The sequence below is a fragment of the Tursiops truncatus genome, chromosome 6 (genome assembly GCF_011762595.2).
Source record: "Tursiops truncatus isolate mTurTru1 chromosome 6, mTurTru1.mat.Y, whole genome shotgun sequence".
NCBI lineage: Eukaryota > Metazoa > Chordata > Mammalia > Artiodactyla > Delphinidae > Tursiops > Tursiops truncatus.
In genome coordinates, this window is record NC_047039.1 from 114,936,522 (window position 1) to 114,951,102 (window position 14,581).

The 14,581-nt window shown below is 66.7% G+C and overlaps 3 protein-coding genes across 10 annotated transcripts; all 3 read left to right on the forward strand.

The window, feature by feature from the left end:
- Positions 1-929: 929 nt before the first annotated feature.
- Positions 930-2,279, forward strand: CYSRT1 (cysteine rich tail 1). The gene is made up of 2 exons (XM_004321152.4): positions 930-1,350; positions 1,640-2,279. The coding sequence occupies exons 1-2, from the start codon at positions 1,098-1,100 to the stop codon at positions 1,987-1,989; spliced, it is 603 nt and encodes a 200-aa protein (XP_004321200.2). The 5' UTR covers positions 930-1,097; the 3' UTR covers positions 1,990-2,279.
- A 1,178-nt stretch (positions 2,280-3,457) lies between these two features.
- On the forward strand, positions 3,458-4,901 carry RNF224 (ring finger protein 224). Its single transcript, XM_073806866.1, has 2 exons — positions 3,458-3,714; positions 4,430-4,901. Exons 1-2 carry the CDS (start codon positions 3,458-3,460, stop codon positions 4,899-4,901), a joined length of 729 nt encoding a protein of 242 aa, XP_073662967.1.
- A 2,356-nt stretch (positions 4,902-7,257) lies between these two features.
- SLC34A3 (solute carrier family 34 member 3) lies at positions 7,258-12,025 on the forward strand. 8 transcript variants are annotated; one of them, XM_033859167.2, is made up of 12 exons: positions 7,258-7,373; positions 7,650-7,739; positions 8,128-8,256; positions 8,337-8,480; positions 8,557-8,668; positions 8,740-8,935; positions 9,137-9,226; positions 9,323-9,410; positions 9,614-9,781; positions 9,854-9,970; positions 10,044-10,168; positions 11,446-12,025. In XM_033859167.2, exons 1-12 carry the CDS (start codon positions 7,289-7,291, stop codon positions 11,908-11,910), a joined length of 1,809 nt encoding a protein of 602 aa, XP_033715058.1. In that variant the 5' UTR covers positions 7,258-7,288; the 3' UTR covers positions 11,911-12,025. The 8 variants fall into 8 exon arrangements, with proteins under 8 accessions (XP_033715058.1, XP_033715056.1, XP_073662963.1 ...); XM_033859165.2 differs by having other exon boundaries at positions 9,614-9,970; XM_073806862.1 differs by having other exon boundaries at positions 9,854-10,168.
- The last annotated feature ends 2,556 nt before the right edge of the window (positions 12,026-14,581 follow it).

A 14,581-nucleotide genomic window follows, 5' to 3' on the forward strand; every position in this document is an offset into this window, starting at 1 on the left:
GATAAAGTCCACCCAGTGCAAGGCTCCCGCCCAGAGCCCGCCCAAACCCACGCCTCCCGAGCCGGGCGGCTCAGAGATGGTGCAGCCCAAGCCGGGTCCTGGACAGATGAGGCCAGCTGACCCCGAACCTGGTGTTTAGGAAAACCCTTGAGCGCAGAGGCTTCTGGGGAATATAGTTCCCACCGGTCGCACCTCCACCCCAACCCTGTCAGTCCTGTTTTGCGCATGCGCCAGCCTCCTCTCAGCAAGGGGCAGAATCTGTAGGGGCTGTGGGCGGGGCTTCTGGCGCCTGCGCACTGGACCTCTGTTGTCCGCCTCCGAACTTCCCGGTCTTTGAGCCTAATTGCCCCTACGTCTGGTGCCGCATCGGTAGTACTCATGTCCGGACCGGTCTGACCGGCCCCATGCAAGCCACTCTGGTCAGCTGGCCTCTGGGCCATGTCTGATTTGATCCCGCCCTTCCTGGGGGTGCCCCCCGAGCGCCAAGGACTAGGGGTGCGTGTCCAGGCCGCACCCTACTGTCCCGGTTGCCCCAAGCGGAGCTCACCGTGCCAGGCCCAAACCCAAGACCCCAGTGCTCACATCCACCCCCCCACATACAGCGACCCTGTATGTTAGGTGCTATGTGCCCCCTCACAGATGGAGGGGATGCAAGGGCCAAGGATGGGGACGCTGAGGGATCGGGGGCTTGTGGCCCACGAGGCCACCAACCAGAGGGAAACTAGTTTCAGAAATGAGCTAGAAACGTCACTTGTGTATGAAGCCCATGTCGCCAATTGTAAGATAAGTAAGTTTTATCGGCAAAGGTGTGTAAACCGAGCATTTCTTATCGGTTAAAAAAACCAGCAAACCTCCAAGCCGTGTGTTCGCAAACATCTTGGTCTCTGCCTGCGGGGTAGAGGCTGGGTCACAGTGAGGACCTCTGCTCTCTGCTTCGGAGCAGAGGCTCTGAGACGTGTGAGTAATGGCTGGGCCCCCAGACCACCTGCAGGCCTGACCCCAGACTCGCCTCCTGTCCTGCCTTCTGGTGAGCTGCAGGTCCCTGGAGGGCCAGGACATGCCCCAGATGCGTTGAGGCTGAATCACCCAGGCTGGCAATGTCCCGGGGAGGCCAGGCTGCAGTCAACGCCCATCCAAAAAAGGAACGGTGGGTGGCCGCTGTGCTCCAGGAGCCGGGGCCTCCTGGGATCCTGGGAACCCCATCTTTGAGCCCCGCCCACAGCCCCGCCCCTCCCCAGGAGGGAAAGGGCAGCTGCCAGTCGCTCAGCTCACAGGCGCCGGGCCCCGGCCCAGAGAGCTCACGGGCACCAGCCCAGAGAACAAGACAGCTTGCTGCCGCCACCACTTCAGGTGGGTCCTGGGCTGAGGGGCTTCCGCACCCCCTGTAGGACCAGCTTAGCTGCATATCCCAGCCCCCACCCCACTCCCAGCTCCGTCACAGGGTCGTGTCTCTCAGGGAGGGCAGGGGACACCTGGGGGCAGCTAGGAGACGCTGGCCCTCACTCTCCTTACTCTCCGCTGCCTTGCACACGCACTGACACATAGGCCTCACACACACACTCAGGCGCTTCCACAGCCTGGCTTTTCTTGGGTTCCCCTCCACTGAGCTGATTTTGTCTCCTCTGCCCACCCCTGCCAGGGCAAGCCATGGACCCCCCTGAGATGCTCGTCAAGGACCCGTATGCCCATGTCAGCATCCCGAGGGCTCACCTGCGGCCCGAGCTGGGGCAGCAGCTGGACGCGGCTCCATCCTCCTTGGAGTCTCAGCCTCTGCCCGTGGGGTCCTGCACCCTGGAGCCTACCGAGGAGGCCCCAGGGCCCAAGGGTGCCAAGGGGCCTGCCTCCATCCAAGGCCAGCAGGCCTGGCAGCAGCCCTGCACCCCCTATGGCAGTGGGCAGGGCCAGGCAGGACTGACCTACGCTGGCCTGCCGCCGATGGGGTGTGGCGGCAACACTGCCCACCACTGCTGGTGCTGTGTCATTTCCTAGCCTGGCCCCTGGGCCGCAGGGCCTGCTGCGCGGCGCCCCCACACGGCAAGCCGGGTCTCTGCTCAGGTGGCCACAGCAGTGCCTGGACAGTTGGAACAGCCACTGGCCTGTTGTCATGGGCGTTGGCTGCTCCCCACCCTGGACAGCGGCACCTACCCACCGAGAAGGCTGACAGCTCAGCCCCCGCCCCTGAAACAGAGCCCTGGGCGTTAGCCATAATGGCAGCCCCGGGGACACCCTTGACCACCTCTTCAAGGCCCAGGGCCAGGCAATAAAGCAGGGCGAGCTTCGTCCCGGCCCCTCTTCCTTGCTGCTACCCGCTTTGGGAGGGTCCCAGGCTGGAGGCCACCACAGGCTGCCAGCCGCTATGGGACATTCCAGGGTGGGGCAGCCTCATGACAACCTAACCTGCTCTGCACTCTCAGGTTGGCCCAGAGGCTGGACAGGAAGGCTGGTCGGGCCTGGGTTTGAGCTGCCCTGCATTCCCTGGGGCCGAGGGTGAGCATGGGAGACAAGAGAGTCTGCGGCTCACACGGCAGGAGCATGCTGGGCCTGGAACCAGGAGGAGAGCCCGAGAGACGCCTCCAGGAGGAGGACGGTGCTGGCAGAGCGGTGGTGGGCGGCACCGGCGCGGGCAGGTTTCCAGGAGTGGAGCCCAGGTGGCAGCACCGAGCCTGCCCACCCGAGACTCACTGCCCTGCCTCGGCCGGGGTGTTTTCCTGGTTTCCCACAGAACATCCAATTCCTGAACATCTGCCGTGTGCTTCTCCCCGCTGTCCTGCCTCGGGGGCCTGGGCTTTGTGGAGGTGGGCAGAGAAGGCGCTGGGCCAGACCCATCCCCCACCTGTCCAAGCAGCACAGCGCACCTGCGTCAGGGGCATGTGGGGAGCTGAGCCGTTTGGCACGGGGGTGAGGCCGGGATGCCGGTGTGAAGACTGAGCAGCGAGGCCGGTACCGGGCACACTGATGTTTCCGGGACCAGGCAGAGAGAGCCGGAGGAGGCCAAGCTGGCCCCGCAGGATGGACGTGTCCTGGTGCCAGCCTTCCCCCGACCCCTGGTGACTGGCCACACGGCAGGACTGGTCCCTGGGCGTGGGCAGGCGTGTCACTGGCCTGACTCCACGGGGCTCAGGCTCCCGGCCCTGCCCCATGACTGGCCCGCACAGGAAGATGACCCCACCTGGGCCAGTCACCAAAAACCCATCTGACCAGCCCAGGAGGCGGGGGCCTGCCGGGATGGCAGGAGTAAGGAGGGGACCCTCTGGGCCTGGCTTCCTCTAGCGGGACAGAGAGGGTTCTGGGGTCCTGACCTCAACCCACCCTTCCCAACACACCCCATTCTGCTATGTCACTGGGCTGGCCCCAGAGCTTTGACCAGGCAGAGGCCAGGGGGAGGTGACCTCTGAGGAGGGCATCCGGAGCTGCCCGCGGTGCCCTGCACCTCAGAGAGTTTCTGGGTGGTCTCTGTATGAGTGGGGATCTCCACTCCTGTGCTGGAGGGCCTCCTTGCAGCCTTACGGGGCTGGCTTGTGATGGGAACATGACAGGCCTAGCCCAGACAGGGACAAAGGCAATGGGACAAATCAACATGGACACACACACCGTGACTGTGCTTGAGCCACAGAGCAGAAGGACCCCTCAGAGCTCTGAGCTGGTGGGGGTCCTGGCAGGCTTCCTGGAGGAGGTGACGCTTGAACTAAGAACTGAAGAACAGGCATCACCCAGGTCAAAGCCAAAAAGCTTTCCCATCGTGAGGTGGGGGTGGAGTATGAGTGCGGGTGGGGTGGGCACAGGTCTGGGTGGACGAAGCGGGAAGATGGGCAAAGTTGAGTGGCAAAGCCAGGCCTGGGTGAGGGGTTAGTGGAGCTGGGTCTGCGCATGAAGGGGGCGGGGCAGGCAGAGTGGGGGGGGCCCTTATCTCCTGATGAGTTGGTGGTGCCGGTGGATCCAGTTGCAAGCTCTTTGTGGCTGAAAGGGGAGCCCACGCCTGCCCACAGCCACCACCTGCCTCCCTGCTGACTGGTCCGTGGTAGGCCAGTAACGCGAGCCCCAAGGAGGGAGCCGCAGGGCGCCCTGGGTCCCCCCTATGCCCAGCCACCCTCTGGCTGGACATAGCCACCCAGCAGAGCGGATGCAGGTAAGAGACGCCTGCGGCTCAGGCAGGCTGGGGTGGGTTCGGGCCTGGGATGGCGCACGAGAGCCACAGAGGGAGACCAGACAGCAGGGCAGGGTGCTGCCCAGCAGCTGTCACAGGGACCCAGGCTGTGCCCAGAGCCTGGTGTCCACCAGGCCCACTGGCCACCACCCACCCTCCCGTGTCCGCAGAGGCCTGGGCTCCTGTCCTCCGGTGGGGCTTCTGGTGCTGAGGCCCCAACCACGCAGGACAAGCATGGGCAGCCTGGGACGGGTAGGCTGCAACCCCCCTGCATGCCTCCCCCAGGATGCTGCCGCCAGAGGGTCCCCGGGCCTCCGAAGAGGGCACAGCCGCTGGGCCCCAGCGAGGTGACTGCGTCATCTGCTACTCAGCCTATGACCTCACTGGACACCTACCCCGCCGCCTCTACTGCGGTCACACCTTCTGCCAGGCGTGCGTGCGGCGGCTGGACACGCCAGCCCACGAGCAGCGCTGGATCCCCTGCCCGCAGTGCCGCCAGAGCACACCCACGCCCCGTGGAGGGGTGGCCATGCTGGACCTCGACCTGGCTGCCTTCCTGGCCGTCAGGGCCGAGCGGGAGCCGCCTCGCACAGAACCCCAGCCCCCCACGCCCCTCAAAGGCAGCACCGCCATCACTCAGCAGCCGGCCAGGCTTTGGCCTGCCTTGGGCCCCCAGCCCCACTTCCCCCAGCCCAGATGCTGCTTCTGGGGCTGCAGCGGCCTCTGCTGGGACCCCCCAAGCAGCCCCGAGGCCTGAGCTCCGGCCGCTCTGCAGCACGCCTGCCCAGAACCTCTGGCACGTCTGCCCAGTACAGCCTGGCGGCAGAGTGTCCCGGGTGCCACTCTGCGTGTTCACCCCGGGGCCACAACCTAAGGTCGGGAGCTGTGCCCACAGTACCGTAAGCCCCTGCAGGAGCTGGAATCCCAGCCAGGATTCCCAGGCCCCGCGCTGGTCTGTGTGCAGGGGAGCGGTGCTGCTGTCAGAGTCGCCTGCAAGGCCAGCCCGGGTCCAGACCCAGCTCACAGGGTGGCTCCTGAAAGGGTCTGGGCTTCAGGCCGGAGCGGCAGGGCCCGGCAGAGGCTGTTCCCGGTCCTGCTGGAGCAGGTCTCCCCTCCTCTACAGAACGGCCCAGAGGCGTGAGCCCGGAGGGAGGGAGGGCCTCTCCCTTCACCCCTGGCCCGTGAGGCAGCCCTGCGATGTTCGTCTGCTCACTGAGCTCCCGCTGTGTCGGGAGCTGTTTGGGGAGGGTCCCCCGCAGGCCCAGTCACTGCTGCCACAGGTGTCCAAGGAGGTCCAGGCCCAGGGTGGGGGGACCTGCCTGAAGGGCTGCTCAGGACAGCCGCTCCCATGCCAGGCCCTCAGCTTCCTTCTGCCTCCCCGTGGCCACCAGACAGGCCCTTCAGAGGGACCAGAGCATGTGCTGGAGACAGTGGACGCAGACCCCACCAATTGGGCTGCAGCATCCCCACCCCCGCACAGGAAGGAGGCCCTGGGAGGGCCCACGGGGCCCGCGCCGGGCAGCGGGTGGCAGGGACGGACGAGAGAATGTGCTGAGAGGACACTCAGAAACCTCTGCCCTCCTGGGGACAAAGTCCCCCTGCACCAGTGACCGGTGGGCAGCAAGCAGGGGGCCAGGAAGACCAGGCCTGACAGGGAGGGGCCGGCCCCAGCCGGACAGCTCTTCCTCCCCACATCCCAGGAGCAGGAAGGGGACTGACCCCAATAAGAGGCACTCCACGAGCAAGGGGGCCGGTCAGGGCTCAGCTGGAGAGAGAACAGGATGGGCCGAGTCTCCTGGTCCAGGTGAGCTTGGGCAGTGGGCTGGGCAGCAACGTGGCCTGGGGGAGGGGCCTGGCCCGCCCTCCCCCTTGCAGATGACGGCATGACACCCGTGACCGTGACCATTGCTGCCCAGCACTGGGGCTGAGCCCGCAGGGAGCTCTGCCAGGCCCAGCCCTGCCCCAAGCCCAGACCTGAACTGGATGACCTCAGGGGCTGTTGCCCTCCCCGCCTACCTGGTGCAAAGGGCTTCCCTCTGGCTATCGGACCTGGGCAGGAAAACCACAGTGAGGTCCGTAGAGCTTCCCGAGGGGTCCCCAGGCTGGCCAGTCAGAGCCCCAGCACCCTGCCCTGCCTTGGGCAGGCAGCAGGCACACCTGGCGTGTCACCGAGTCATCCATTCGTGGAAGTCCAGCACTCAGGACCCCCTGCCCAGCCCCGCAACAGCCCTGAGTGACAGTGGGGCCTGGACGAGGCGGGCACCGGGGCTGCAGCGGCACCCCTCAGGGGCCTCGGCTCCTGGGTAAACATTAATGGGGCTCAGCGCACGGCAGGTCATGTGCGCGCCCAGCAGATCTTTGACCTGCAGCTGCTCCTGGCCTGTGTCTCCTCCCCGAAGGTGCCCCTCACTACCCACACAGGTAGGAGCTTCTAGGACCAGGTGGGGACCCAGGACACTGGGGTCAGGGCTGGGTGACCTCCAGGGCTTAGGCGCCCCCCCCCCCCCACTCTCTAGGAGCTGAGGGAGAGAGAGCAGCTTGGGGGCAGCAGGCTCCCCAGCTCCCGGGCCTTGGGCACTGGGAGCTGAGGTAGGCGGCTCGATGGGAGCTCCAGACCCAGCAGGCTGAGGAGGGAGCCTTGAGGTGGGGTGGGGGCGACCAAGCCCCCTGTCCTGCCCCCCATCACTGGAGGTGGGGCCCTTATCAAGCGGAGATGTTGCCGTTTGGCACCAAATACCAGAGTCTAAGCCGCGACCGGCTGCAGTGGTCTCTGTGACACCTGATAGGAGAGGTCCCCGAGTCCCCGGCTCCCGACCACTTCCGGCCACACCCCAGCACCCTAGGCCACCCACCAGGCCTTCTTCCAGCCAGGACCAGCAATGGAGCCAGGGTTCCCTCAACTCGGTCCCCCCAAACTGGACTGGGCTCACCTGACAGCCACTTGAGGTCACTATAGCCATCTCCCTGCAGACAGAGGAAGGGGACAGTCACCAAGGCCAACGGCGGGTGGGAAGGGAGGACAGCGGTGAGGTCTCAGGCCAGGGGACCCCAAGACCTGGCGGGCAGGGGTAGGAGCTGTGTCTGAACTGCCCTTCGCCCCAGCAGATCTAGATTTGGGCCTGGGCCTGTCCCTGCCCAAAATCCATGCCGAGTTCCCTCGCCTGCGCCCAGGACCCTCCTGCCACTCTGGACACAGTTGGCCTGGTGGACCAGAGGCTGGGAAATGCAGGTACCAGCAGCCCCAGGGTCCCGGAGCCTCGGCCTGCCTCCCTGCCCACCCACCTGGCCCCTGACCCATTGCTCTGGGGAAGCTGGGAAAGGGGCTCCAGCCCATCCGTCCCCAGGAGAGCCCAGGGGCCGGAACAGTTAGGGGCCCCCCTCCTTCCCACTCTTGTCCCTCACCCCAAGCCCCTGTGCCACAGTCCCCCCAACCCCTTTGGGCGCCACCTAAAGGTGTCCAGGAAACAGCTAGGTTCCTGGCCCTACCTGACCCTGATCCCTGCAGGGACCTCCGGTTCTGCCCCCATCTTGGAAGACGGGGATGTGGACCCCTGGGCCCTCCCTCAGCTAAAGGACACTGGCCAGTCCTGGAAAGGTAGGTCTGGAGATGCTGGGTAACCGGACAAATGAGGCTCGGACTTGCCAGGGTGTGAGCGTGAGAGGGTTCTTGGGGAGAGAGAGCAAGGAGGGGGTTTGCCTCAACGGGCCCCATGGAAACCCGCCACGCAGACCACCACCAGGGCACCCTGGTCCCTCAGCTCAACGGCCTGCCTGCCCACCTGCCCTCCCTCCTCCCTCCTGTGGGCAGTGAGGCTCCCCGGAGGCCCTAAGGGGCTGTCTGCTTGGCCACTCTGCAAAGGAACAGAGGAGAGGGACCCTGGCCCTGTGCTGGGAGAGGGGAGAAGAGGAAGGGGCCTGGAAGGGGAGCCGGGGCGGGGGCAGGGTGGGGACTGGCTGAGGACAGCCCTGCCCTCTGTCCTCAGAGCTCAGCATGGCCGGCAGGGTGCTCCAGGGGGCTGCTGGCTTCCTCAAGGCCTGTGGGCTCCTGGGCAGCCTCTACCTCTTCATCTGCTCTCTGGACATCCTCAGCTCTGCCTTCCAGCTGCTAGGCAGTGAGTGACTGGCTAGGTGGCTGGGGGTGGGGCAGCCAGCCAACCGTCCCCAGCCTCAGGGCACCATCTCCCGGGCGTAGGCAAGGTAGCTGGAGACATCTTCAAGGACAACGTGGTGCTGTCCAACCCTGTGGCTGGACTGGTCATCGGTGTGCTGGGCACGGTCCTCGTGCAGAGCTCCAGCACGTCCTCCTCCATCGTGGTCAGCATGGTGGCCTCCAAGCGTGAGTGCCCCCCTCCCCTCCCCCAGGATGGTGGTGGCGGGGTGAGGGCCGAGAGGCTGATGCAGTGCCCCTACAGTGCTGACCGTGCGGGCATCTGTGCCTGTCATCATGGGCGTCAACGTGGGCACATCCGTCACCAGCACCCTGGTCTCGATGGCACAGTCGGGGGACCGGGACGCGTTTCGGAGGTGAGTGAGGTGCGGGGGAGGGCAGGGGCTGCGGCTGGGGCTTCCGACCACCCAACTCCGTGTGGCCTCAGGGCCTTTGGCGGCTCAGCCGTGCACGGCGTCTTCAACTGGCTCACGGCGCTGACCCTGCTGCCGCTGGAGAGCGCTGCGGCCCCCCTGGAGAGGCTCAGCGCACTGGCCCTGGGCGCTGCCAGCCTGCAGCCCGGGGGGCGCGCGCCTGACATCCTCAAGGTGCTGACACGGCCGCTCACACGCCTCATCGTGCAGGTGAGGCCAGCCGCTGCTTCCGGCAGGACCCACACGCCAGGCGTGGCGGGGAGGGGTTTCTTGGGGAGGTGGCGACAGACAGTCGAGGCAGATGTGGGCAGGGCGTCATCGGCTGGGGAAGAGAGAGCACACTGGGCCGGGCTGTGGTCCTCTGAGCCCCCGGGGAGTCCAACACCAGACCCAGACTCCTCTGTCCCCCAGCTGGACGCTGATGTCATTACGGGCCGCGGCACAGGCAACGCTACCAACAGTAGCCTCATTAAGCGATGGTGTGGCACCGAGGTGCAGACGGTGAGGTGCCTTGGACCCCTGAACTCCGACCCACTGAATTAGCCGGTGCTGGCTACTCTGAGCCTGTCCTGAGCCCAACCCGCCTTGCCTCCCCAGACTGCAGGGAACAGCAGCACCTGTGCGGCGGCCACTGGGGGCCCCTGCCCTGCGAGGAACAGCTCTGCCGCCGAGGAGCAGCTTCCCTGTGAGGCCCGGCGCCCGCCCCAGCCCCGCCCACCCCGCGCGCAGGCCGCAGCTCACCCGCCCCAGCCCCACCCACCCCGCGCGCGGGCCGCAGCTCACCCACCCCTGCCCCGCCCACCCCGCGCGCTGGCCGCAGCTCACCCACCCCTGCCCCGCCCACCCCGCGCGCTGGCCGCAGCTCACCCACCCCTGCCCCGCCACCAGGCCGCCACCTGTTCGAGGGCACAGCGCTCGCGGACCTGGCCGTGGGCTTCATCCTGCTGGCTGCCTCCCTGCTCGTGCTCTGTGCCTGCCTCGCCCTCATCGTCAAGCTGCTCAGCTCCACTCTGCGGGGCCGCGTGGGCCAGGCCGTGAGCACCGTCGTCAACGCTGGTGGGCCTTGGGGAGGCGGTGAGGGTGGCGGCGAGGAGGCCCGACTGCGGGTGACCGGTTCCCCCTCCGCAGACTTCCCCTCCCCATTCGGCTGGCTCAGCGGCTATCTGGCCATCCTCGTGGGGGCCGGCCTGACCTTCGCGCTCCAGAGCAGCAGCGTCTTCACTGCAGCCGTCGTGCCGCTCATGGGTGAGCACGACAGGTGGTACCTGGCCGAGGGGGCAGGGGGTGAGGGGCCCGTGACGACCCCTGGCTCCCCCAGGGGTCCGGGTGATCAGCCTGGAGCGGGCGTACCCCCTCTTCCTGGGCTCCAACATCGGCACCACCACCACGGCCCTGCTGGCTGCCCTGGCCAGCCCTTCGGATATGCTGATCAGCGCCGTCCAGGTACCACCCTCCCGCACCCCTCCCCTGCCCCCAAGCCCCTCCCACTCCCAACACAGGCCTGGGGCTTGCGCTCAGGCTCAGCCCCCTCCTGTCCAGCCCTCTGGGCTGGAGGCGGCAGGCCTGCCCTGGGGCCTCAGGCTCGAGCTCTCCTGGGCCCCACCTCTGGCTGCCTGCTCAAACCTGCGGCCTCCTCATCTTCCGGGACCCCAGGGGCCCTGTGGGCATTTCTCAGGATCCCAGGCCTTCTTCTCTTCCCCTGCAACCTTATCATTTCTAGGATCCTGTAGTCCCAGGGTACCTTCTCCTCCTTTCCAGCTGGCAGCTCCCCCCAACCTCTCCTGAGGGACCACTGCATACTGCTGGCTGTGTCCCTTTGAGGCCTCCCGGCCCTCGGGGGCCTCAAGCCCCTCTATGCCAACACCTCTAGGATGTCCCCCACCCCCAGGCACCTAAACCCCACAGGCCCCTACGTGGACGACTCACCGTCCTCCTCCGTGCACCCTTGGCCGGTCACAATTCTGCCTCCGGGATGCCTCCCCCAGCTGCGCACCCCACGCCCAGTCCCATTCAATCCTGCGGATTCTCTCCAGATCATCCCGTGCTCCACTGCTTCTGTCCCAGCACCCTAACAGGTGCAGCTCCTGAAAGCCTGGATCTTGCTGGGCTGCTGCCCACAAGAAGAGATGAACCCCAGCCCTCCCCGACTCCCACCTGCTCTCTTGCCTTGGCTCTTTGTCCATTTGGAACCTCCCAGTGCAGGGCCCTGATCCACCCCCTCCAGGAAGCCCTCCGGACTGCACCCACCACACCGACTCCTCGACTTCTTCAGCAACCCCTGGAGGGAGTTGTGTTCTCTCCACGTGTGGCCCTGCAACTCCTCCTCACAGGAGCCAGGCCAGAGCCCAGGGCTGGGTGGCCAAACCCGCTCAGGGATGGCATGAGCGGGGTCACCATGAACGACGCTTTGGCAAGCTAAGCCAGCTCAGGGGAAGGTCGAATCCACGGGGTCATCACAGATGCAGTTACCACACGGGGATGCCGTACTAGGGCCCCGACCCTCAAAGTGTTGGGGGGTGCAGGAAGAGCGGGCCCAACACAGCTGGCCAGAATTTGCCCTCCCAGGCTGCCATCTCGGCTAACGAGCGGGACCGCAAACTGCCTTTGGGCTTAGTGCCCTTTCTGCCAAGAAAGGGAGGGGCAGGCGTCCCGGGGAGCCCAGGGGACCCCGTACCACAGAGCCCAGGCTCCTGAACCCTGCCTGCCCTCCCTCCCTCCAGGTCGCCCTCATCCACTTCTTCTTCAACCTGGCTGGCATCCTGTTGTGGTACGTGGTGCCCGTCCTCCGGCTGCCCATCCCACTGGCCAAGCGCTTTGGGGACCTGACTGCCCGCTACCGCTGGGTGGCCGTCGCCTACCTGCTGCTCAGCTTCTTGCTGCTGCCGCTGGCCGCCTGCGGGCTCTCCCTGGCGGGGAGTACAGTGCTGGCTGCAGTTGGGGGGCCCCTGCTTGTGCTGGTACTCCTCATCATCCTGGTCGCCATCCTGCAGCGGCACCGGCCAGCCTGGCTGCCCCGCCGCCTGCGCTCCTGGGCCTGGCTGCCCCTGTGGCTCCGTTCTCTGGAGCCCTGGGACCGCCTGGTGAGCCGCTGCTGCCCCTGCAAGGCCTGCAGCCCCCCTCAGGCTGCGGCCAAGGAGGCCCACTGCTATGAGAACCCCGAGGTCCTGGCCTCCCATCAGTTGTGAAGAGCGGGCGCCCCCACCCCCGTTGACCTCTGGGTGCCCTGAGGGATCCTAGTGGCTGCGGACATCTGCATCACCTGCATCACCTTCTTTGCAAATAAACAAGCCTGTACCCAGGTGTGGGTGGTCTTCTCTCCCCAACCCCAGGCTGCGTGGGCAGGGCCCCACCTGCCTCCATAGGGAGCTGGGAGTGGGGCAGCGCCGTTGCTGCCCCCAGCGGACACCCGGGGCCCGCACTGAGCCCTCGTGGGAGCTGGCCTTCCCCGGAGGTGCGGCTACACAGCTGATCCCCGAGGCCCAAGCTGTGACTCTGTTTCTCTCCGCGGCCACTGGGGACAGAAGGCCCTAAGTAGTGGCCAATCCAGAGCGTAGAGACTTCCCGCAGCAAGAAGCTCAGGGTCCAGGGAGCCTGGAAGCGGCCGGGGCCTTCCCTGTGGGTACAGGAGGGAAAGGGCGACCGGCTCCCACGCACCGCCGCCGCCGCGGAGGACGCGCGCGGGCAGCTCCTGCGCCGTCCAGCCCCCTGTCGGCTGTCGGGCTGGAGGACGTCACGTGGCCGCGGCAGGGCCGCGAGTTCCGCAGGTGCGTCGGGGAGTGGGGAGGGCACATGCAGAACCGGGTGGCCCCAAGGCGCCCTACTCCTTTCCGTCCCCGTTCTGCCTCTATCTCTTTTTCCGCAGAGCGTGGCGCAGGCGCTGCAGAGCACGGCGCTGCGGGGTGGCGCGTGGCCGGAGCGGGGAGGGGCGGGGGGGAGGCCCTGCGGGGAGGGGAGTGGGCGGGCGCGGGGCTGCGGGCTGCGGCTGGGGGGGGGGGCGGAGCGCGGGGGCAGGCGAGCCAGTGCGCAGTTTCCCGGGTCCGCCAGCCTACAGTTGGCCGGCCGCCAGGGGCGCCACCCTGCCGGCCTGGGCAAAGGGGGTGCTCAGTGCCCCCCACCCCAGGAAGTGGGTCCTGCCCGCGACGCCCGGCGCCGCTCGCATCTGGAGGCCCCCACCTACGCGAAACACCTCGGCCGCGAGGCGGTCGAAGGCCTCCGGGCCAGGTGCCCACCTGGGGGTGGAGCGTGCGGGAGGGGGCCGCCCCCGCCCGCCCCCTGCTCCTCCCCGCAGCGCAGCGGGTTTCCACACAGGACCGCTTTTGTCTGGCGGCCGGGCGGTAACCGGACACCCCTCCAGCCCGGGGCTGCCCACAACCCCAGCCCGACCTCACGCCTCCGCCCTGAGAGGAGGGCATTGGCGGATCACGTGTCCCGGCACAAGTCGCGCACGGAGAGGGGCGCGCACGCGCAGACCTGCGGGCCGCTCGGGGTCTGGTTTGCCCCGTTAGCTGCTGCGGCCAGTCACCGCCTCCCGGTCCGTGGATGCTACCCTGATGGGAGCACCTTCCTTCCCTGGCCCCCACGTTTGCCTAACCAAACCCGGGGGGACAGGTGTGAATCGTCAGGAAGATGAGACCAGGGGACCCCAGAACCAATTATTGTCCAGGATCATGTCCTTTCACTTCTCAGGTCTCTCCGCCCCACTCCGTGTCCCCTAGTCCCTCTCAGCCCCTCCAGGTCTCCTGTCCCCCCCAACACGCTCCTGGGTCTCCTGAGCCTGGGGCTCACCCTGGCCTCGGAAGGAGCTACTCACACGTTCTGAGAGCCACAGGGGCCTCATGGGAACAAGACCCCTGGGGTAGGCTCATTACCCCCTTTTGGCTTCCCCCCACTTTTGTAACCTCAGGACACACTTGTGGTTCTGACATCAACCTCACTCCCATGGAAGTCCCCTGAGGAGGGACTGGGCCTGGCTGCTTCCCTGGGGACATGGAGGGGGCAGGTCCCCCTCCCCATGGTGGGAAGGCAGTGAGAGGGGAAGAAAGTACCCCGTGCACCTCTCCTTCCGGGGGCGGGTGAGGCCGCCCACACAGGCTGCCTGCTGGGTCCTTTGAGGCCGTGAACGACTGTCTGCCTGCTGCTCCTGCCTGGCGGTAACGCACCCTCCCGCTGGGACCATGGCCACCGGTAAACAGAGCCGTCGTTGTGGATGCCTCCGACAGCTGCAGGCTGGGGCAGGAGGGCCAGGCGCCTAGCACTCCCACAGCCCCGCCCACTCTGCCCTGCGTCCCGCTGGGCCACAGAGCCGCACTGGGCCCAGACCGGCCCCCCAGCCCAACCTCTCCACCCTGCAGCAGGAACACCCTTGGCTAAGGGTGGGGACCTGCAGGGCTTACCCCCGCCAGCCCTGGGCAGCAGTGGCAACTGTGGTCCTTGGCCGAGGGACACGGGGAGCTTCCTGCTGTCTTGTTCCCAGTGTTCACTTTGGGAGGGCAAGGTGGACAACCTGGTGCCACGGGGGGCTCTGGGGCTCACACCTGGGTGGGAGACACAACCTCTATTTTGTTACCTGTAAAGTAGGGGGGCCATGCCGAACTCCCAGCCCTGTGTGCACTGGTCACAGGAAACAGGGACCTTTGCCAGTGGGGATCTCAGGCAAGTGTGGGGGGCAAGGAGAGAAGGCTTTGACAAACATCTCAAAGAGCACTGCTCACTGGCTCGCTTGGAGGAAAATCTGAGCTGCTCCCTTGCTCACCAGTTTGTGGGTTTGGGACAACTCAATGCTACCAGGCCCCAGAGCCTCCCTGCTGCAGGGCCAGGGCCGTGCAGACTGCTGCTTGGGCAGCTAAACCACTTTGC

Bases quoted from the DNA above. Each gene is read 5' to 3' on its own strand.
- CYSRT1 (XM_004321152.4), top strand. From the start codon at position 1,098: ATGTCCCGGGGAGGCCAGGCTGCAGTCAACGCCCATCCAAAAAAGGAA. The intron at 1,351-1,639 runs GTGGGTCCTGGG...CACCCCTGCCAG, and splicing joins TGCTGCCGCCACCACTTCAG to GGCAAGCCATGGACCCCCCT.
- RNF224 (XM_073806866.1), top strand. From the start codon at position 3,458: ATGAGTGGGGATCTCCACTCCTGTGCTGGAGGGCCTCCTTGCAGCCTT. The intron at 3,715-4,429 runs GTCAAAGCCAAA...TGCCTCCCCCAG, and splicing joins GAAGAACAGGCATCACCCAG to GATGCTGCCGCCAGAGGGTC.
- SLC34A3 (XM_073806861.1), top strand. From the start codon at position 7,289: ATGCCGAGTTCCCTCGCCTGCGCCCAGGACCCTCCTGCCACTCTGGAC. The intron at 8,481-8,556 runs GTGAGTGCCCCC...GTGCCCCTACAG, and splicing joins CAGCATGGTGGCCTCCAAGC to TGCTGACCGTGCGGGCATCT. The intron at 8,936-9,136 runs GTGAGGCCAGCC...TCTGTCCCCCAG, and splicing joins TCACACGCCTCATCGTGCAG to CTGGACGCTGATGTCATTAC.